Here is a 24,475-nt window from a genome sequence, read left to right as displayed (position 1 = left end):
CCTGTTTAGGCAAGAAAGTTAAACCAGATGGCCTAGGAGACCACAGGGCTTCACTTCCTGATGAGCTCAATGCTTTCTGTGCTCACTTTGACCAACAAAGCATGGAGGAGCCATTCCAGACTCTGAAGCCGATGTGCAAGAAGCCTTCAGGAGGGTGAACACGTGAAAAATATCTGGCCCAGACGGGGTACCTGGCCAAGTGCTAAAGGGTTATGCTGATCACCTGGCTGGTGTGTTCACTGAGATCTTTAAACTCTCAATTCAGCTGTGTGTGGTACCCACCTACTTCAAGCAGGCATCAATTGTACCAGTGCCCAAGAAGAACGTGGTGATCTGCCTCAATGACTAGCACCTAGTAGCACTTATATCTACAGTGATGAAGTGTTTTGAGAAGTTGGTGATGAAATATATCAACTCCTGGCTGAGAAGCAACTTAGATCCAACCTATGCAACAGGTTCATGGGTGATGTCATCTCATTGACCCCTCACTCAGCCCCAGAACATCTGGATAGCAAATATCTGTACATCAGGATGCTCTTTACTGAATGCAGTTCAGCATTCAATACCATCGTTCAACTCAGGCCAAGGCTGTGGACACCATATGGGCCTCATTGTTTTCTGCAATTCACTCTCCAGAGAACTGATCTTGTATCCTCAACAGTGATGGTAGATTCAGATGCAATGGAGGCTGGCTGTTCCCTTCTGATGAAAATGTGCCCAGAATGTGTTAAGTTCATTGGGAAGGGATGTGCTGATTTTGGCGATGCTGCCTGAATTAGTTTGTTACCCGTTATAGAATATAAACCATGCCACAGTTGACCACTATACTTAGACTGTCTCTTACAATCACTGATAGCATTACATAAGTCGTATCTTGATTTCCTGTAAAGGTCAAGGTCATCTGATTTGAACGTTACGGTTCTGAACTTCAGAAGAGAGTGGATCACGGTTCCGGTTTGGAAAAACCCAAATTGTCCTCTTTGGTACACAGTCCTCAACATAGTTGATGGTAAATTTTCTGATGCTAATGACAGGCCCATCTTGTCTGGGAACTGAATCTTTCACCATGGACCATTCTATTGACTCAAGACCATCGTGTAGAAGGTTATTTGTTTCTTCAGAGCAGCACTGTATGACTTTCCGTACTGATCAGCCCACTTCAGTTCCTGTTTGTATACAGGGAGTAGAAGCACAAGCTGGTGGTCTGATTTACCAAAGTGTGGTTGAGGGATGTCTGGCTAGGCATTCTTGATTGTTGTATAGGAATGATTGAGGGTGTTTGGGTCCCTGGTGAGTTGCTGCTGGTATTGTAGTATCACACTTTCAAAGTTCACTTGTTGAAATCAGCAGCAATGATGAAAAGGGCTTCTTGGTATCCCGTTTGAAAGCTGTTGCCTCAGAGTACAGATTGCTGACGACTGGCATCGTCTCCATCTGAGGTGGGGTGTAAGCTGCCGTCAGGATAGCTGATGTACACTCCCATGGCAGGTAGTTTGGGCAACACTTCACTGCTAGATATTCCAGGATGGGTGAGCAGGAGCTTGCCACAACCGCCGTGTCTAAATACCACGAGGAGTTGATTAGGAAACAGACCCTCTGCACATAACTACACCCAAGGGTGCCGATGGTCCATCCAAAGAATTGAGGAGCCCTCAGGATGAATAATGTAGCCAGGTTGAGCAGAGTTAAGCCATGGTTCAGTAAGACAGAGCACACAAATGAAACACAGTGTTGGAAATTGTATGGTCATACACTTCGATGGAAGAAATAAATGGGCAGACTATTAATTAGATGGGAGAGAATTCAAAATGCAGAGATGCAAAGAGATTTGGGAGTCCTTGTGCAATATACCCTAAAGTTAACCTCCAGGTTGAATCGGTTGTGAAGAAGGTGAATGCAATGTTGGCATTCATTTCTAGAGGTATGGAATATAAGAGCAGGGATGTGATGTTGAGGCTCTATAATGCACTGGTAAGACCACAATTGGAGTATTGTGCGTAGTTTTGGGCTCCTTATTTTAGAAAGGATATACTGACATTGGAGAAGGTTCAGGGAAGATTCGTGAGAATTATTGCAGGAATGAAAGGGTTACCATATGAGGAATGTCTGGCAGCTCTTGGGCTGTATTCCCTGGAGTTCAGAATGAGGGGGGGATCTCAGAGAAACATTCCAAATGTTAAAAGGCCTGAACGGATTAGATATGGCGGAGTTATTTCCCATGGTTGGGGATTCTAAGACAAGAGGGCATGACTTCAGGATTGAAGGACGTCCTTTTAGAACTGAAATGTGGAGAAATTACTTTAGTCAGAGGGTGGTAAATCTAGGAAGTTGATGCCACGAGCGGCTGTGAAGGGCAAGTCATTGAGTGTATTTAAGGCAGAGATAGATAGGTTCTTGATTAGCCAGGGCATCAAAGGGTATGGGGTGAAAGCAGGGGAGTGGGGAAGACTGGATGAAGTGGATCAGCCCATGATTGAATTGCGGAGCAGACTCAATGGGTCGAATGGCCACTTCTGCTCCTATATCTTATTTTCTTACAACAGTCCGTCAGTTTTTTCTGGGAGGTCGGTCTTGTACTGAGTTCATCAACTTTGTCCTTGATGGCTTGGCCATCACTTGCTGGGCGGGGTTCCTAGACCCACGATATTTCAGCTTCCCCTACAGCCCAGCTCTCTTGCAATTTGGTGGAATGTTTCCACCGGTGGGATAGTAGAAACCAGGGGACTGAATTACAGCCTCAACGCTGGGAAGAGCAACAGCTTACATCCCGCCCTTCTCCAGCTTCGGCCAATCGCAGTCCGAGCTCCGGTATCAATCCGTCTCACTTTCCGCCCCACCCACACATAACCCGGTGGCGTGTTGCCTCCTGATTGGAGGAGTAATTCAAGGCAGAGGGCCCGCCCTCAAAACCACGGGGGATCAGGAAAAAGATATTGCACATTTACTGGCGATGGAAGAGGAAGTCTGAGAGTCCGGGAAATGGTCAGTTGGTACGGGGGGATGATGTAGAAGGGGAAATCGAGGTTTTGTGAGAGGGTGGGAAGTAGTTGCAGCGGAGGATGAAGCGAATAGGGGTTGGAAGTTAGGGGATGTACAGTGAATTTGAGAGGGAGTTTGGAACCAACAATGATTAAACAAAAATAAGTAGCCGGATGGTTGTGGTTACGGTGTCCCCGAGCGACCGAGACCGTTGTCGACAGTTGCGCGACTAGAGCAGGTTGCTGCCCCGCTGGGTAAAACCGCCACAGTTCACCCGTCACCGTAACTTTCCCACATGCAACATCAGGGACGTTTCCGATGTGTGTGGTGGAGAACTGCACCCCGGTCAGTCACTGAGTGCACCGGGTGTGAGGCTCTGAACAGAAACTCGCTCTTCACTTCTTGTCGGTGTTTTAGGGGACAGAATTCTGATCGCCAGCTGTGTTTCGAACGGGATCGGGGAAGGTTGAGAACCAGGAAGCGGTAGTTTCCGGGTTTGAGCAGTGATTCTGGACGGAAGGTGCCGGATACAGATACGGGCAGTCCTAAGTAAAGCAGTATGGAGCCGGAGCAGATACGGTGTAACGGTGAGTGTCAAGAGTTGGGGCAACATGTACTGCTGAGAGCCCAGGCTCAGGCAGACAATACCCCCGTGTCCGTGAACCTTGCTGGTCTAAGCACACGTTCCTATCTCTCTGACCCCCCCAGTCACTACGCCCTGCCCCATCTCTGTAAGCCCCTGTGCCTCTTCCTATCACTGTCACCACAAAGCTCCCTGTATGCCTCAATCCCCCTTCCCTGTGGTGGCCCCTAATTTCCGTGGAAGTGTCTTCCACTGTTGAGCCGTTGACCGCAATTCCTGTCCTTGGACTCACCTCCGCAACATGGTGGGGCAATTTCTTGTGGTAAGAATCAACATTAACCCGTTGCTGTCACATCCCACACAATCTCCCGTTCCTCTGACTGATTCACACTGGCCCACAACCCGTTCCCAGGACACGAGATGTTGACTCAAGCTGCTGGGTGTCAACCTGGAACCTCAGCGAGACGTTAATCAAGCCGAATTCCTTCCGGTACTGAGAATCACCCTGAGTGAAACGTACACATGATGTGAGGCAGGCTGAGTGAGCACAGGTTCTGTGTTTTAGTGCAGTGTTACGGTCGAGGAGAGGTCCATGAGAAGATTGTGAAGGAACTGGACATCTCCAAGTGCAAAGAGCCAGGCATCCTCTGTGTCCTGTTTGTCTACAAGGAGTCTGATGAGAGTGAGGACATCGAACGGGCTGTACAGTGGGTCACAGGTAAATGTTCTCATCCTTTGTTGCTCAATGCCATTGCCACTGGAATTTCTTCCCTGGTGCCCACTTCTCTTTTGGGGATTTCTGCTGACTGCCAGCTCTCCCTCCCTCAGAATTTGTGTGAGATATGGGGGATTGCTACACTTAACAAAAGGCAGCTGCATTGATGTGGTATCTTATCTGCCCTTGCCCTGATCTATATCTGAAGCACAATGGTCATCATTGTGATGAGGGATGTGTTCTAGTTCACAGCTCCCAGAAGTAGCATTGAGGCAAAGACCTGGGGATCCTGTTAGTAACATTGTCTGGAAATTGAATGCATTCTCTTGCTCTGTGTGAAATGGTTTGTGAATCTTCCTGTGCACCTGAGTGGGGAAACTGGGGGTGGAATGCCCAGAGAAAAGTGGTGCCTGTGGCACTGTCGTCCCAACTCTTGGCCTTAACGTGTGGCTTAGTGACTAGGCCCAGCGGAGCTGTTTCTAGTGACAAGAGCAGAGCAAAGGTGAACCACTGACACTTCAAAACCAGCTGCTGGGGGCAGGTGGGGCCCGTCAGCCTTGGACTGCAGCCCACTTTGGAGAAGGAGATCTCTGATTTCAAACCTCTGCTGCCCGTGGTCATACCCACCCATGGGAAAGGTTTTGGAGTAAATCCTGAGGAAGAAATCTGGAGCCTGGGTCCCTAAGGCAGTTTGATGTAGTTTACAACTTCACTCTGGCAACCTCTGTGATGTACTGATGCCAAGCTCTGTCGCTGCTTGCTCCTCATCAACTACATCAGTGATATGGAGAAGGGAATCCCGCTGCAGGGGCAACAGCCGGTGTTTCAGATTTTCCACCCAGGCTTGTGCCCTGGAGAGGACACTCCAGCATCGCTACTCTGTGTTGACACAACACAGGAAGCAGCAGTTACCAGTAGTGCTGTACCTTCTGTGTAGGCATGAGTGCCAGCAGTGGGGTGGGAGCAATGCCTTGTACATTACCCCCAATTACCCCCACAATACTCCCACATTGCCCCCACATTGCCCGCACATTACCTCCACATTCCCTGCACATTAACCTCACATTACCTCCACATTAACCTCACATTATCCCCACATTATCCCCACATTAACCTCACATTAACCTCACATTAACCTCACATTAACCTCACATTACCCCCACATTACCCCCACATTACCCCCACATTACCCCCACATTACCCCCACATTACCCCCACATTACCTCACATTACCTCCACATTACCTCCACTTTAACCTCACATTACCCGCACATTACCCGCACATTACCCGCACATTACCCGCACATTACCCGCACATTACCCGCACATTACCCGCACATTACCCGCACATTACCCGCACTTTACCCCCACACTACCCCCACACTACCCCCACAATACCCCCACATTACCTCCACATTACCTCCACATTACCTCCACATTACCTCCACATTACCTCCACATTACCTCCACTTTAACCTCACATTACCCTCACATTACCCTCACATTACCCTCACATTACCCCCACATTACCCCCACATTACCCCCACATTACCCCCACATTACCCCCACATTACCCCCACATTACCCTCACATTACCCTCACATTACCCCCACATTACCCCCACATTACCCCCACATTACCCCCACATTACCCCCACATTACCCCCACATTACCCGCACATTACCCTCACATTACCCTCACATTACCCTCACATTACCCGCACATTACCCGCACATTACCCGCACATTAACCGCACATTACCCGCACATTACCCGCACATTACCCTCACATTACCCTCACATTACCCTCACATTACCCCCACATTACCCCCACATTACCCCCACATTACCCCCACATTACCCGCACATTACCCGCACATTACCCGCACATTACCCGCACATTACCCTCACATTACCCTCACGTTACCCTCACGTTACCCGCACGTTACCCGCACGTTACCCGCACGTTACCCGCACGTTAACCGCACGTTAACCGCACGTTACCCGCACGTTACCCGCACGTTACCCGCACGTTACCCTCACATTACCCTCACATTACCCCCACATTACCCCCACATTACCCCCACATTACCCCCACATTACCCCCACATTACCCGCACATTACCCGCACATTACCCTCACATTACCCTCACATTACCCTCACATTACCCCCACATTACCCCCACATTACCCCCACATTACCCCCACATTACCCCCACATTAAGCTCACATTAACATCACATCAACCTCACATCACCCGCACATTCCCCCCACATTACCCCCACATTACCCCCACATTACCTCCACATTACCTCCACATTAACCTCACATTACCCGCACATTACCCCCACATTAACCCCACATTACCTCCACATTACCTCCACATTACCTCCACATTACCTCCACATTAACCTCACATTAACCTCACATTACCCACACATTACCCTCACATTGCCCCCACAATACCCCCACATTGCCCCCACAATAACCCCACATTACCCGCACATTACCCCCACATTGCCCCCACAATACCCCCACATTAACCTCACATTACTTGCACATTACCCGCACATTACCCGCACATTACCCTCACATTACCCCCACATTACCCCCCATTAACCCCACATTACCCGCACATTACTCCCACATTACCCCCACATTACCCCCACATTACCCCCACATTACCCCCACATTACCCCCACATTACCCGCACATTACCCGCACATTACCCGCACATTACCCGCACATTGCCCTCACATTACCCCCACATTAACCTCACATTACCCCCACATTACCCCCACATTAACCTCACATTACCTCCACATTTACCTCACAGTACCCGCACATTACCCGCACATTAACCTCACATTGCCCCCACATTGCCCCCACATTGCCCCCACATTGCCCCCACATTACCCCCACATTACCCCCACATTAACCTCACATTAACCGCACATTATCCGCACATTACCCTCACATTACCCTCACATTACCCTCACATTACCCCCACATTACCCCCACATTACCCCCACATTATCTCCAGATTACCTCCACATTACCCGCACATTACCCGCACATTACCCTCACATTACCCCCACATTGCCCCCACAATACCCCCACATTAACCTCACATTAACCTCACATTAACCTCACATTAACCTCACATTAACCTCACATTACCCTCACATTACCCTCACATTACCCACACATAGCCCCCACATTGCCCCCACATTACCCCCACATTAACCTCACATTAACCTCACATTAACCGCACATTATCCGCACATTACCCTCACATTACCCTCACATTACCCCCACATTACCCCCACATTACCCCCACATTACCCCCACATTACCCCCACATTACCCGCACATTACCCTCACATTGCCCTCACATTGCCCTCACATTGCCCCCACATTGCCCCCACAATACCCCCACATTAACCTCACATTAACCTCACATTACCCGCACATTAACCGCACATTACCCGCACATTACCCGCACATTACCCTCACATTACCCTCACATTAACCTCACATTAACCTCACATTAACCTCACATTACCCGCACATTACCCTCACATTACCCTCACATTACCCCCACATTACCCCCACATTACCCCCACATTACCCCCACATTACCCGCACATTAACCTCACATTAACCTCACATCACCCGCACATTCCCCCCACATTCCCCCCACATTCCCCCCACATTACCCCCACATTACCTCCACATTACCTCCACATTAACCTGCACATTACCCGCACATTACCCTCACATTGCCCCCACAATACCCTCACATTACCCGCACATTGCCCTCACAATACCCCACATTAACCTCACATTACTTGCACATTACCCGCATATTACCCTCACATTACCCTCACATTACCCCCACATTACCCCTCATTAACCCCACATTAACCGCACATTACCCGCACATTACCCCCACATTACCCGCACATTACCCGCACATTACCATCACATTACCCTCACATTACCCCCACATTAACCTCACATTACCTCCACATTTACCTCACATTACCCGCACATTACCCGCACATTAACCTCACATTACCCACACATTACCCTCACATTACCCCCACATTGCCCCCACATTACCCCCACATTAACCGCACATTATCCGCACTTTACCCTCACATTACCCTCACATTACCCTCACACTACCCCCACATTACCCCCACATTACCCCCACATTACCCCCACATTACCCCCACATTACCTCCAGATTACCTCCACATTACCCGCACGTTACCCGCACGTTACCCTCACGTTACCCTCATGTTACCCCCACATTACCTCCAGATTACCTCCACATTACCCGCACATTACCCGCACATTACCCTCACATTACCCTCACATTACCCTCACATTACCCTCACATTGCCCCCACATTGCCCCCACATTGCCCCCACAATACCCCCACATTAACCTCACATTAACCTCACATTAACCTCACATTACCCGCACATTACCTGCACATTACCCTCACATTACCCGCACATTACCCCCACATTACCCACACATTACCCTCACATTACCCCCACATTGCCCCCACATAACCCCCACATTAACCTCACATTAACCGCACATTACCCTCACATTACCCCCACATTGCCCCCACATTACCCCCACATTAACCTCACATTAACCGCACATTTTCCGCACATTACCCTCACATTACCCTCACATTACCCTCACATTACCCTCACATTACCCTCACATTACCCCCACATTACCCCCACATTACCCCCACATTACCTCCAGATTACCCGCACATTACCCGCACATTACCCGCACATTACCCGCACATTACCCGCACATTACCCGCACATTACCCGCACATTACCCTCACATTACCCTCAAATTACCCGCACATTGCCCTCACATTGCCCCCACATTGCCCCCACAATACCCCCACATTAACCTCACATTACCTCCACATCACACGCACATTCCCCCCACATTACCCCCACATTACCTCCACATTACCTCCACATTAACCTCACATTACCTCCACATTACCTCCACATTACCTCCACATTAACCTCACATTACCCGCACATTACCCGCACATTACCCTCACATTACCCGCACATAACCCCCACATTACCCACACATTACCCTCACATTACCCTCACATTACCCCCACATTACCCCCACATTGCCCCCACATTACCCCCACATTAACCTCACATTAACCGCACATTAACCGCACATTATCCGCACATTACCCTCACATTACCCTCACATTACCCTCACATTACCCTCACATTACCCTCACATTACCCCCACATTACCCCCACATTACCCCCACATTACCCGCACATTACCCGCACATTACCCGCACATTACCCGCACATTACCCTCACATTACCCGCACATTGCCCTCACATTGCCCCCACATTGCCCCCACAATACCCCCACATTAACCTCACATTAACCTCACATTACCCGCACATTACCCGCACATTACCCGCACATTACCCGCACATTACCCTCACATTACCCCCACATTACCCCCACATTACCCCCACATTACCCCCACATTACCCGCACATTAACCTCAGATTAACCTCACATCAACCTCACATCACACGCACATTCCCCCCACATTACCCCCACATTACCTCCACATTACCTCCACATTAACCTCACATTACCTCCACATTACCTCCACATTACCTCCACATTTACCTCACATTACCCGCACATTACCCGCACATTACCCCCACATTACCCCCACATTACCCCCACATTACCCCCACATTACCTCCAGATTACCTCCACATTACCCGCACATTACCCGCACATTACCCTCACATTACCCTCACATTACCCTCACATTACCCGCACATTGCCCTCACATTGCCCCCACATTGCCCCCACAATACCCCCACATTAACCTCACATTACCCGCACATTACCCCCACATTAACCTCACATTAACCTCACATTACCCTCACATTACCCGCACATTACTCCCACATTAACCTCACATTAACCTCACATTAACCGCACATTACCCGCACATTACCCTCACATTACCCTCACATTACCCTCACATTACCCCCACATTACCCCCACATTAACCTCACATTACCCGCACATTACCCCCACATTGCCCCGACAATACCCCCACGTTACCCCCACAATACCCCCACAATACCCCCACAATACCCCCACATTACCCCTCACATTACCCCCACAATACCCGCACATTACCCGCACATTGCCCCCACATTGCCTCCACATTACCCCCACAATACCCACACATTGCCCCCACATTACCCCCACAAAACCCAGACACATACGAGGCAGGAAGATGAACAGAGCCTCAGGTGGAAGAGTGAATGTACCCTGTGGGTAGGGCACACACCCCTCTCACAGATCACTTTAATTCTGTGTTTCAGGAGAGGGGAGAGCACGGCAGGAAGACATTTGTGCCGTGATTCTGTTGGTCAGCTTCAGAGATGTGGCAGAGGAGATGAAGAGAACAGATCCAGAGTCATTTCCTGAAGGAACAGAACTTATGGTCGTGACTAATCCAGGTACGAATGACTGTTGGGGTGTGTTGAGTCCTTATGCCAATGACAGCAATCTCCCTGAGGCATTCACTCCATCAGAGTGGCATCGACTGGACCAGATCCAGAGGAGTTTCCTGTCTCCACAAGTAAAAACGACCTTTTCCTGGTCACACATCACTCTGTACTGTAAAGTTTCCATGTGGAATATCAGGGACATGTCTTATCCGTGTCCGGAGTGGGAGACTGACGTAACTGTGCTCCAGTAAGTCATTAACTGCACTGTGAGGGATGATGGGAGGGCCAGAGCAGCAAAACTCCCTCGGGAACTGAGGTCAATATTGTCTGGGTCTGAGCCAAAAGGCTTGTTTCTAATTGCCATGTATGCTGTTCAATAGGATCAGTCAAGAATCCACAGGATGGTGTGAGCCCATCAGTGCCGAGCGAGGGTACTTCAGACTTGAACCGAGGGGGAGGAAGCTCGGAGAGGCTTCGGTGTAACGGTGAGAGGGCAGAGTGGCAGTCAAGGGACTGAACTCACTTCCCACAACCTCCCAACGATAGACTCCTAGAGCTTAGCAGTGGCCCCATGCTTCCAGGGAGGGGATTCTGTGGCAAGTGATTGGGGTCCCCAGCATTGATACCCTCCCCATCTGTGTGACTACCTCTCGCCTTTACATGCTGCCAGGTCTCTGTGACCACCCCCCCCGACGACCTCTACACCACTCCCCATCTATCTGACCTCGGGCCGCTACAACCCTTTCATAGCTGAAACTCTCCTCCAACCACAATGTGCACCACATCTCTGCTACCCTCTGGCCCCTACAGCTCCTCACATCACTGTAACCCCCTCTTGGCTCTTGCCCTTCCCCGTCTCTGTAAACCAACATAATTAACACATGACATTCACATCACTTGGGATCTCCTGTACCACGGACTGATCCACACTGGTACAATGCACGTTCTCATGACACAGGATGTTGACCAGTGCTGCTGGGTGTCCACCTCTGAGCTCAGAGGGACATTAAGTCACCCCTTCCCTTCCATTACTGAGAGTCAACCTGAGTGAAATGTGCTGGTGTGAGGCAGACTGAGTGAGCACAGGTTCTGTGTTTTACAGTGCAGTGTTACGGTCGAGGAGATGTCCACGAGAAGATTGTGAATGAGCTGCACATTTTCCCGTGTGAAGAGCCAGTTCCCTGTGTTCTGTTTGTCTACAAAGTGTCTCGTGAAATTCAGGATTTTCAAAATGCCCTCCAGTGGGTCACAGGTAAATATTTTCCAACTACATCACTCTGTGCATTGCAACATTTCCTCTCAGGCATTCCACTTACTTCTGTCTCTTCTCTCCTGTCACTAAATAATTGTGGAGCATAAAACAATCTGCTGGAGGAGCTCAGGGGGTCAGGCAGCATCTGCGGAGGCAGAGGGATGGAAACCTTCTACCAGGACTGTTACCTCTGTGACCCCCTCCTGTCCATATAGCCCTCCCTCTCACTGTAACTGCTATGGCTCTACATCTGCCCCTACCTCTGTGACCCCCGTCCACACTGACAACCCTCACTGTCTCTGCAAGCCCCTCCTGCACAACATGTGTAACCTCCTGCCACACTTAGACCCTTCCCTATCTCTGTAACTGACACCAAGCTCTGCACCCCTCTCTATCTCAGTAATCCCCTCCAGCACGTAAACCCAACTCCATTGTCATAACTCTGTTGCCCCTGCACCTCCCACCATTTTTGTAACTCCCCTTGTCCCCACACTCCTCCCCTGTCTCTGTGACCATCACCAGGTCTGAAAGGGATCTGAGCCACATCCTTCACTGTGAGTCATGTAACCCCCTCTGTAGTTCTGGGGCATTAGACGTGGATAATATCCATCAATATTGCCAGTGATGTTTGCAATGCTGACCAAGTACATGGAAAGCTTAGGGTAAATACGCTTACCCCTGAGGTCACCCGAGGGAGCCAAGCTCGTTGAATGCCACAAGAGTGATTGCGGAAGACCGCAAGAAAGACGCGATCCTGTGGAAACAAGGGGGAGCCAGGAGGGCTTTGTCAAGGTGGATGCTGAGGGCTCCTGGACCAGTTAGAGAGTTCGATCACAGAAGTGGGTGGACAGGATATTCTCCTACTGGGTCACTCGGAGGTCCCTCCACTGAATTGTGTTGTGTAGGAATAAACACAACAAACAGAGACGGGTACAGCCTGGTGACTGAAATTTGTGTAATTCCACCACAGAGAGCCAAAGCGTGAAAAGTGAAGACATCTGTGCTGTGGTCCTTCTGGAACTGAGTTTGGATAAATGGAATAAGCCAGTGGAAGTTGCTCACCAAGGAGTGTTCGATGATAATACTGTGGTTGTGCGAATTAACGGCATTCAGGAGGGTCCCAAAAATAGGGAGGCGAAGGAAAGAATTAAACAGAGTATCATGGATTGTCAGAGTGAGTAACAGTTACAAAGCTAAGTATTTTTGCACTTGTTTATCCCAATGTGTGATGTGACAATATCCTTCCCTCTACTGTCATTGTCTATTCTGAAGGTGACTCCACATCCATAATATCAGTTTTGTGCTGCCCTGAACTGGCCAGGGACCCCACTCAGTTCAGCTGTAGAGAGAAACTCTGTCAGTGTTTCAAAGATAAAGTTACATTCCACTTCCTCCAACTGTCCTGGTGAGGAAATGTCAGACAACGGGCCTGCCAAATACTATTTTTGTTTCAGACCGGGCGATCATGTGTGCTCAATCATTTCCCCATGACCATGTCCTCAGTGCTTTCTGTAGAGTGGAATATAGTGCAGTGATGAAGTAGCCAGTAATTCCCTGTTTCCACTCTCCTTCAATGAGGCACTGTTGTTGCTCAGTGACTCTGAAGCTGCTCATTGGGCCTCAGTTGTTGTCCAAGATCATTTCGTCTCTCACCATCACATTTCAGTTTACCGTCCTATCCGATGGACTTCCCATTTATTGTGATGTGCATTAATTAAAAACAATTCCGTTGTGCTGAACTATTTAAATTGGTATATAAGCACTTGCTAAACAAATCCATCCTTCCTACACATTGTCCATATTTCTCTATTCTCTGCACCTGCATGTGTCCATGTAAAAGCTCTTAAACACCTCGACAATGTTTGCCCCCGCTGCCCCTACTGGCAACACATTCCAGGTACCCACCACTCTGTGTTTTTAAACTTACTCTGCACATCTCACCTGCAATGCATGGTTTCTACTATGGTACGTTCGACTGGCCGCACTCTCCTGCAATGCATGATCTCCTATAGAAGACATTTTGTCCATGAGGAAAGAACCATACCCCTTTCGGCCCTTTCTCTTCATCTCAAGATTTTAAAATCTTGATCAGATTACCATTGCTCCAGATAAACTAGATCTAGTTTGTCAAAACTCACTTCATATCACATGCACCCTAATCCAGACAGCATCCTGGCAAACTACTTCTACACCCTCTCCAAAGCCTCCACACCCTTCCTGCAATGGTGTGACCAGAAAGGAATGCAATACTCTAGAAACTAGATACATCTCTGGAGTCTACATTCATCTTTACCAGAGTTTTATAAAATTGCATCAAAACTTCCCGATTCCTGACAACACACACAAAATGCTGGAGGAACTCAGCAGACCAGGCAGCGTCTATGGAAAGTAGTTCAGTCGACTTTTCAGCCCGAGACCTTTCAGCAGGACCTGGCCTGCTGAGTTCCTCCAGCATTTTGTGTGTATTGCTTGGATTTCCAGCATCTTCAGATTTTCTCTTATTTGTGATTATTCACGACTCTGGAACTCAGTTCAACAAATAGTAAAGGCAAGCACGCTAAAGGCCTTTTATACCACCAGATCAACTTCTGCAGCCCAAAAGTTGCAGAACATCCATGAGGGTGAGCATCCAATGGTCATAGTGCACAATGACATAGATAGGAATGAGTAAGAGGTCCCGTAGAGTGAGACAGTGAGTTAGGAAAGAGGCTGAAAATTTGGACCTCCAGGGTTTTGGTTTCTAGATTATAGAGTGCCTGTGCTAATCTGAACAGGAATAGAAAGATAGAAGAAATTGATGAGTGGTTGGGGAACTGGTGCACAGGCAGGGTGTTAAGTTCTAGGATAGTTCAAACCTCTTCTCTGGCAGGGACAAACTATACGAGAGAAACGGATTGCATATCCTCGCAGTGAAGTACTAAGGTGCTGAGCAGGTGGGTTTAAACGAGTTTGGCAGGAGGCTGGGAGCTAGTGCACTGGGTCAGAAGGTAGAGGAATTGAGAGTAATGTAGATGTCATGACCAATAAGTTTGTAAGCAAGGTAATTGACACAATGGGATGGTGGCGTGAAGTGTGTTTTATCTTCATTCTAGGAGTATAAGAGATAAGTTCACATTTCAGCCATACATGAATGAAGTCAAACAAAACAGCATACCTCTTGTGTCAAAGTTCAAAACACGTTGCCAGTGGCACCCAGGACATAGCGAATAGTACATAGCACAAATCAGTAGTGTAGCAGCTGGAGTCAAAGAAAACTAGAGTTCAGAAACAGGCCCTTTGGCCCATCTAGTCCATTCTGATACATTTAACCTGCTTAATCCCATCAAACCACACCCAGACCATAGCCCTCCATACCACTGGCATCCATGTACCTATCCAAACTTAAGTTGAGCTCGCATCCACCCCTTGAGCTGGCAGCTGGTTTCACACTCCCTCGCCCCTCTGAGTGAAGTTTTCCCTCATGTTCCCCTTAGACATTTCACTTTTCACCCTTGCTCCATAACCTCTAGTTGTAGTCCCTCAGCCTCAGTGGATAAGCCTGCTTGCAGTTACCCTATCTGTACTCATAATTGTGAGGAGTAAAAGTGCAACACTCGCACTTGTCTGCACTAAACTCCATTTCTCACCATTTCTCGGCACTTTTGCGGCTGATCCAGAGCCCACTGCAGGCTGTGTTAGTTTTCCTTGCTGTCCACTACACTCCCAGTCTTGGTGTTATCTGTAAATTTGCTGATCTGGTTAACCGTATTATCATCCTGATCATTGATATTGATGACAAACAATGGACCCAGCACTGATCCTTGCAGCACTCCAGTAGTCACAAGCCTCCACTCAGAGACACAACCATCTAATATCACTTTCCAGCTTCTCCTGCAAAGCCAATGTCCAATCCTATTTACCATCTCACCTTGAATGCCAAGTGACTGAAACTTCTGAGCTAACCTCCCATGGGGAACCTCATCAAAAGCCTGACTGAAGTCCACGTAGAGAACATTCACTGCCTTGCCTTCATCCACTTGCCTGGTAACTTCCTTGAAAAACTGGTTAGACATGACCACCCACCCACAAAGCAATGCTGTCTAACCCTGATCAGTATCTGTCTATCCAAATACTCTTATATCCTGTCCCTTAGAATACCTAGCAATAACTATCCCACTACTGATGTCAGACTCACTGGCTTATAATTTCATGGTTTATTCTGAGAGCATTTTTAAACAGCAGAACAACATTAGTTATCATAGAATCCTCTGCTACCTCACCTGTAGCGAGGGGTCATTTAAGAGTCTCTGCCAGGGCCCCTGAAGTTTCTACACTTGCCCCTTCACAGGGTCCGAGGGGACACATTGACAGGCCCTGGGGATTTATCCACCCTAATTTGCCTCAAGACAGAAAACCCCTTCTGCTCTGTAATCTTTATAGGATTTATGATCTCACTGCTGCTTTGCCTCACTTCTGCAGGTTCTATTGTCCATCTCCCAAGTAAATACAGATGTAAACAATCTATTTCGGATTTCCTCCATCTCTCTTGGCTGCATGCGTAGATTACCATTCTGATCATGCAGGAGATGAATTTTGTCCCTTGCAATCCTTTTACACTGTACGTACATATCAGTAGAATCCCTTAAGATTCTCCTTCACCTTGTCTGCTAGGACAACTTTGTGCCTTTCGTTAGCCCTGCTGAATTCGTTCTTAAGTGTTCTTTTGCATTTCTTCTGCTCCATAAATACCTAATTTCTTCCTCTCTGCCTATACCTGCTATAAGCTTCCTTTTTTTATTAACCACAATCTTATTATCTCTTGGAAACCACGGTTCCATAAACCAGTTATCTTTACCTTTATTCTGACAGGCACGTACACTCCTTTGTACTTGCAAAATGTCACTTTTCGAAGCCTCTCACTTACCAAGCAACCCTTTGTGGGAAAACAGCTTGTTCCAATCCACACTTGCCATATCCTTTGCGATACCATCCTACCTGGCCTTTCTCCTATTTAGAATCTGAGCTCACAGACCAGACTTATCCTTTTCCATAGTTACTTTGAAACTATTGGCATTACGATCATTAGATGCAAAGTGTTCCCATACACAAACTTCTGTCACCTGCCCTGACTCATTCCCCAAAGGATATCAAGTATTGCAAACCCTCTGATTGGTACTTCTATGTACTTCTCAAAGAAATGTTCCTGAACATATTTGGCAAACTCTGTCCCATCTAGTCCTTTTACAGTATCAGAGTCCCAGTCAATATGTGGAACGTTAAAATTACCCTCTATATAACATTGCTTCTTGCAGGAGACTGATCTCTACAAATTTCTTCTCCTAAATCCTGTGGACTGTTGGGTGGTCTATAATATAGCCCCTTCAATGTGGTCATACCTTTCGTATATCTCAGTTCCACCCATGTGGTGGAATCCACCCATCTCAGTTCCATCCATAGTGTGACACTCTTGCAGTTTGGAGTTCAATTCCAGTGTTCAGAGATCAATTCTGGTGCTGTTCTAATCGGAGTCTCTGTACTTCCTCCCTGTGGAATGTTCAGGTCATCTTGTGCCCTCCCTCAGACCAAACACCTACCGAGTAGCTTAATTGGTCATTGTAAGCTCTCCCGGGATCAGGGTAGGGTTAAGTGGGTTTATTCAGGGTTACTGGGCGATGTGGCTCAAAGAGCCCAAGGGGCCTTTTCTGCACTGTATTGCTAAATATGATTCTGATTTCAGAAAAGCATAGGAATGAAGAAAAGAAATAATATAGCCCAAGACCATGAGTAACATTACTGTAGATTGTCCTGGTTCAAGTTGTTCTTTCACCTCTAAGTGAACACTGGGGAGCAGCACCAAAGGTGAGTAGCTTGGATCAGTGATATACACAGCTCCTGATTGAGTAAATGGAAAATTGAGTATAAGATGTCACAGAGGTCACACAGTGGAGACTAGCTCACTGAATCTTATGATTGAGGAAGATCAGAAGAAAGAGACGTCATCATACGGAATCATGAGTGAGCCATGGAGGAAAGTTCACAGTGAATACTGAAGGTTCAGGGATCCATTGGAAAGTCTGATCACATAACTGGTTGGGTAGCACAGTCTCCTACTGGGTCACTCGGACATTTCTCCTCCCAATTGTGTTGTCCAGGAATAAATGCAATAAACAGAACCTGGGGAATGAAATCTGTGTAATTCCACCACAGAGAAACAAAGGGTGAAAAAGGACAACTGGATTGTGATCCTGTCAGAAAAATCTTTGGATGAAGTGCGTAAGCCAGTGGAAGTTGCTCACCAGGGAATGTTTGATGCCAACACCGTGAATGTGCGAATTCTCTACAATTCACCTGATGAGATTCAGGAGGTTCCCAGCAACGTGGAAGCGATGAACAAAGTCAGACAGAGCATCAGGAAGTGTCATGGTGAGTAAAAATTTAAAAGCTACGTTGTCTGCACTTATGAGGAAATCTGCAGATGCTGGAAATTTAAGCAACACACACAAAATGCTGGAGGAACACAGCAGGCCAGGCAGCAACTATAGGGAGAAGCACTGTTGACGTTTCGGGCCGAGACCCTTCGTCAGGACTAACTGAAAGGAAAGGTAGTAAGAGATTTGAAAGTAGTGGGGGGAGGGGGAAATGCGAAATGATAGGAGAAGACTGGAGGGGGTGGGATGAAGCTGAGAGCCGGAAAGGTGATTGGCAGAAGGGATACAGAGCTGGAGAAGGGAAAGGATCATGGGACGGGAGGCCTCAGGAGAAAGAAAGGGGGAGGGGAGCACCGGAGGGAAATGGAGAACAGGCAGAGTGATGGGCAGAGAGAAAAAACAACTAAATATATCAGGGATGGGGTAAGAAGGGGAGGGGCGTTAACAGAAGTTAGAGAGGTCAATGTTCATGCCATCAGGTTGGAGGCTACCCAGCTGGTATATAAGGTGTTGTTCCTCCAACCTGAGTGTGGCTTCATCTTAACTGTAGAGGAGGCCATGGATAGACATATCAGAATGGGAATGGACGTGGAATTAAAATGTGTGGCCACTGGGAGATCCTGCTTTCTCTGGCGGACAGAGTGTTCAGTGAAATGGTCTCCCAGTCTGCGTCGGATCTCATAAAAGGCCACACCGGGAGCACCGGACGCAGTATACCACACCAGCCGACTCACAGGTGAAATGTCACCTCACCTGGAAGGACTGTCTGGGGCCCTGAATGGTGGTGAGGGAGTAAGTGTAAGGACAGGTGGAGCACTTGTTCCGTTTACAAGGATAAGTGCCAGGAGGGAGATCGGTGGGAAGGGATGGGGGGACGAGTGGACAAGGGAGTCGCATAGGGAGCGATCCCTGCGGAAAGCAGAAAGAGGGGGTGGGAAGATGTGCTTGGTAGTGGGATCCCGCTGGACGTGGCGGAAGTTACGGAGAATTATACGTTGGACCTGGAGGCTGGTGGGGTGGTAGGTGAGGACAAGGGGAACCCTATCCCGAGTGGGGTAGTGGGTGGATGGGGTGAGGGCAGATGTGCAGGAAATGGGAGAGATGCATTTGAGAACAGGGTTGATGGTGGAAGAAGGGAAGCCCCTTTGTTTAAAAAAGGAAGACATCTCCTTCGTCCTGGAATGAAAAGCCTCATCCTGAGAGCAGATGCAGTGGAGACAGAGGAATTGTGAGAAGGGGATAGCATTTTTGCAAGAGACAGGGCGGGAAGAGGAATAGTCCAGGTAGCTGTGAGAGTCTGTAGGTTTATAGTAGATATCAGTAGATAGGCCGTCTCCAGAGATGGAGACAGAAAGATCAAGAAAGGGGAGGGAGGTGTCAGAAATAGACCAGGTAAATTTGAGGGCAGGGTGAAAATTGGAGACAATGTTAATGAAGTCAACGAGCTCAGCATGCATGCAGGAGGCATCGCCAATGCAGTCTTTGATGTAGCAAAGGAAAAGAGGGGGACGGATACCCGCATAGGCTTGGAACATGGACTGTTCCACAAAGCCAACAAAAAGGCAGGTGTAACTCGTACCCATGTGGGTGCCCATGGCTACACCTTTGGTTTGGAGGAAGTGGGAGGAGCCAAAGGAGAAATTATTGTGAGTAAGAACTAATTCCGCTAGATGGAGGAGAGTGGTGGTAGAGGAGAACTGGTTAAGTCTGGAATCCAAAAAGAAGCGAAGAGCTTTGAGACCTTCCTGGTGGGGGATGGAGGTATATAGGGACTGGACGTCCGTGGTGAAAATAAGGCGGTGGGGGCCAGGGAACTTAAAATCATTGAAAAAATTCAAAGCGTGAGAAGTGTCACGAACATAGGTGGGAAGGGATTGAACAAGGGGGGGATAAAACAGTGTCAAGGTATGCAGAAATAATTTCAGTGGGACAGGAGCAAGCTGAGACATTGGTTCTACCTGGACAGGCAGGTTTGTGGATCTTGGGTAGGAGGTAGAAACAGAAAGTGCGGGGTGTGGGAACTATGAGGTTGGTGGCAGTGGATGGGAGATCCCCAGACTGATAAGGTTGGTGATGGTATAGGAGACTGGCCTGGTGCTCCTTAGTGGGGTCATGATCAAGGGGTAAATAAGAGGAGGTATCAGAGAGTTGTTGCTGTCCCTCGGCCAGGTAGAGGTCAGTACGCCAGACAGCAACAGCTCCCCTCTTATCAGTGGGTTTTATAGTGAGGTTGGGACTGGTGCGGAGGGATCAGAGAGCAAAGTGTTCGGAAGGAGTGAGGTTGGAATTGGAACAGGGTGTGGTGAAGTCGAGACGGTTGATGTCCCGTTGGCAATTAGCAATAAAGAGATGTGCTTGCAAATTTTAGCAGACGAAATAACATTAAGATTGTTGGTCTTAAAAAAGGTACAGAGGGAGAAGATCCAATAAAATTTTTTCAAAAATGGATCCCGGAAAATTTGGAAATGGAAGAGGGAAATCAGTTAATTGAAATCGAAAGGGCTCATAGAGCCTTAAGACCAAAACCTCAACATGATTAAAACCCGCGACCAATTTTGATAAAATGCTTAAGATATCAAGATAAAAAAAGGATCCTGAAGGCGGCTGCCCAATGTGCCAGAAAGAGAAACGAGCCATTGACGATAGAAGGGAAAAGAGTTCTTTTCTATCCTGATATAAGTTATGACCTTTTGAAGAGAATGAAGAAATTTAACTCAATGAAAAATGTCTTATGGGAAAAGGGTTACAAATTTATACTGCGCCACCCGGCAACACTGATAATCTTTTTGGATGACAAAAAATGAAGATTTTTTACTGATTATTGGAAAGCCGAGGAGTTTGCACAAGAACTCCCAAATATTCGCTAGGCACAGCTAAGAATCTATGGAAGCCAAATGGATTAAAGATGAAGACTGAGATAGTGAATGGAATTGATGGATATTTAAGGACAGAAGAATATATAAATATACTCTTAAATATGTGATAGAGGGGGAGAAAGGTAAAAATTTGAGGAATATTAATCGGGAGTAGTGGTATTATTTTTTCTTCTCTTACATGTACCTTTTTTTCATTACGGGAAGCTGGGGAACTTCTGATCAATCGCTACGGGATTCACATGTGTAATCATGATGATTGCCATGACCTGTACAACGGAGGGGGGTAATGTTGTGGTTTTTTTCATTCACAACATTAGTAGGGGGATACTTTGATATGTTTTTCTTTATAATCTATCTTTCTTTTATCTTTCTTTCTTTGCCTGGATGATCGGGGTGGGGGGGAGACACATAGCAACATGGAGAATTTTTTAAAAATTCACCAAGGTACTATGAGAGCTGAGATATTATGTACTGTTATAGATTGGAGTAACCTTGTTAAAAATAATGACTAATTTACTGAATTTTTAAAGTTTCAATGTTAATGGGCTTAATGGACCGGTGAAAAGATAAGGAATTTTAACATTCATTAAGAAAATGAAAATAGATATAGCCTTTTTACAGGAAACACATTTAACAGAGATAGAACATCAGAAATTAAAGAGAGATTGGGTCGGGAATGTTATTGCCTCTTCGTGTAATTCAAAGGTGAGGAGAGTTGCAATTTTGGTTAATAAAACTTTACCAATTAAAATGCTAAATGTATTAATTGATTCTGCGGGGAGATTTGTAATTATACATTGTCAAATCTTTTCAGAACTATGGACTCTTATGAATATTTATGCACCAAATGAAAACAATGTAAAATTTATACAAGAAGCTTTTTTGAATTTGGCTGATGCACATGACAAAATATTAATAGGTGAAGACTTTAACTTTTGTCTAGACCCAGTTTTAAATAGGTCAACAAAGGTTGTTACAAAATTAAAAGTAGTAAAATTAACTTTATCATTGACGAAAGATTTAAATTTGATTGATATATGGAGAAGAATTAACCCAAGAGAAAGAGATTATTCATTTTATTCAAATAGACATAAAACTTACTCGAGGATAGATTTTTTTCCTATTATCAACAAATATTCAAGATAGTGTGAAAAATATGTAATATAAAGCAAGAATATTTGTCAGATCATTCTCCCTTGATAATGACAATGATAATGATGGATAAGGAGGAACTGATTTACAGATGGAGATTTAATTCAATACTATTAAAACGTCAAGATTTTTGTGATTTTATGAAAAAACAGATTCAGTTTTTTTTAGATACAAATTTACATTCAGTTGATGATAAATTTATATTATGGGAAGCAATGAAAGCATATTTGAGGGGTCAGATAATAAGTTATACTTCTAAAATTAAGAAGGAATATATGATAGAAATAGATCAATTGGAAAAAGAGATTACAAAATTAGAAAAAGAATCTCAAAGATATATGACAGAAGAAAAACAAAGACAACTTGTTAATAAGAAGCTACAATATAATACACTTCAAACATATCCAACAGAAAAAGCAATTATGAAAACTAAACAGAGATATTATGAACTAGGTGAAAAATCACACAAGATTCTTGCTTGGCAGTTAAAAACAGACCAGGCTTCCAAAACGATAAATGCAGTTAGAACAAGTGTAAATAAAATTACTTATAAACCTTTAGAAATTAATGAAACTTTTAAAAGTTTTTATTCTGAATTATATCAATCAGAATCACAAAATGATATTGTTGAGATAGAAAGGTTTTTAACACAAATAACTCTCCCAAAATTGAATTCGGAAGCACAGGAGGGATTAGATATGCCTTTTACATTAAAAGAGGTCAAAGAAGCTCTAGGATCACTTCAGAGTAATAAATCTCCAGGAGAAGATGGTTTTCCACCTGAATTTTATAAAAAGTTTAAAGATTTATTAATTCCTCCTTTTATGGAGTTAATACATCAAGCAGAAAGAACACATAAACTTCCAGAATCTTTTTCGACAGCGATTGTAATAGTATTGCCAAATAAAGATAGAGATCTTTTAAAATCAACATCATATAGACCTATTTCTTTGTTGAACACGGACTATAAAGTAATAGCAAAGATTTTATCTAATAGATTATCTAAATACTTACCAAAATTAATACATATGGATCAAACAGGATTCATTAAAAACAATCGGCAGATAATGTAACTCGGTTACTTAGCATAATTAATCTGGCACAAACGAGGGAGGAAATGAGCGTGGCAATTGCTTTGGATGCAGAAAAAGCATTTGATAGATTGGAATGGGATTTTTTATTTAAGATATTGGAAAAATATGGATTAAATGTCTTTTTTAAACTGGATTAAAGCCTTAAATACTAATTCCAAAGCTAAAGTAGTGACAAACGGCCAAATTTCAACATCATTTAAGTTAACAAGGTCAACTAGACAAGGTTGTCCATTATCACCTGCTTTATTTGTATTGGCGATAGAACCATTAGCTGAATTAATTAGAACTGACTCAGATATTATGGGTTTCAGAGTTAATCAGGAGTATAAGATTAACCTATTTGCTGGTGATGTTCTGATTTATCTAACAAACCCATTGCATTTGTTGCATAAATTATCTTCTAGATTGGAAGAATATGGGAAAATATCAGGGTATAAAATAAATTGGGATAAAAGTGAAATTTTACCCCTTACTAAAGGAGATTATAGTCAATGTCGATTAGTAACTCAATTTAGATGGCCGATAAATGGTATAAAGTATTTAAGTAAAAGAGTTGATAACAATATAAAGAATCTATATAAATTAAATTATTTGCCATTATTGAAAAAAATTCAAGAAGATCTTGATAAATGGATAATGTTACCAATAACATTAGTAGGTAGGGTCAATGCTGTAAAAATGAATATTTTCCCTAGATTACAATATTTATTCCAAACACTACTAATACAACGACCACAGAAGTTTTATCAAGATTTAAATAAATGTGTGAGGAAGTTCCTTTGGAAAGGTAAGATGTCAAGAATATCGTTGGAAAAATTGACATGAAAATTTGACCTAGGAGGGTTACAATTA

The 24,475-nt window shown here is 45.7% G+C and overlaps 2 protein-coding genes across 8 annotated transcripts in view; one reads left to right on the top strand and one right to left on the bottom strand.

The window, feature by feature from the left end:
- Positions 1 to 24,475, bottom strand: part of LOC132393750 (uncharacterized) — a 429,932-nt gene that overhangs the window by 201,904 nt on the left and 203,553 nt on the right. The gene's annotated exons all lie outside the window — the stretch shown is intronic.
- Positions 2,880 to 24,475, top strand: part of LOC132393697 (uncharacterized) — a 34,271-nt gene continuing 12,675 nt past the window's right edge. For 2 of the 7 annotated variants that reach the window (XM_059969128.1, XM_059969115.1), the window contains exons 1-8: positions 2,880 to 2,982; positions 3,397 to 3,566; positions 4,128 to 4,280; positions 10,714 to 10,851; positions 11,223 to 11,327; positions 11,945 to 12,094; positions 13,065 to 13,268; positions 18,281 to 18,496. In XM_059969128.1, coding sequence (XP_059825111.1) covers positions 3,539 to 3,566; positions 4,128 to 4,280; positions 10,714 to 10,851; positions 11,223 to 11,327; positions 11,945 to 12,094; positions 13,065 to 13,268; positions 18,281 to 18,496 — 994 coding nt within the window. In that variant the 5' untranslated portion in view covers positions 2,880 to 2,982; positions 3,397 to 3,538. The other 5 variants (XM_059969107.1, XM_059969129.1, XM_059969123.1 and 2 more) reach the window with 5 other exon arrangements.

Source organism: Hypanus sabinus, chromosome 1 (genome assembly GCF_030144855.1).
Source record: "Hypanus sabinus isolate sHypSab1 chromosome 1, sHypSab1.hap1, whole genome shotgun sequence".
In the NCBI taxonomy this organism is placed as follows: domain Eukaryota; kingdom Metazoa; phylum Chordata; class Chondrichthyes; order Myliobatiformes; family Dasyatidae; genus Hypanus; species Hypanus sabinus.
This window is presented reverse-complemented; position numbering and strand designations above follow the sequence as displayed.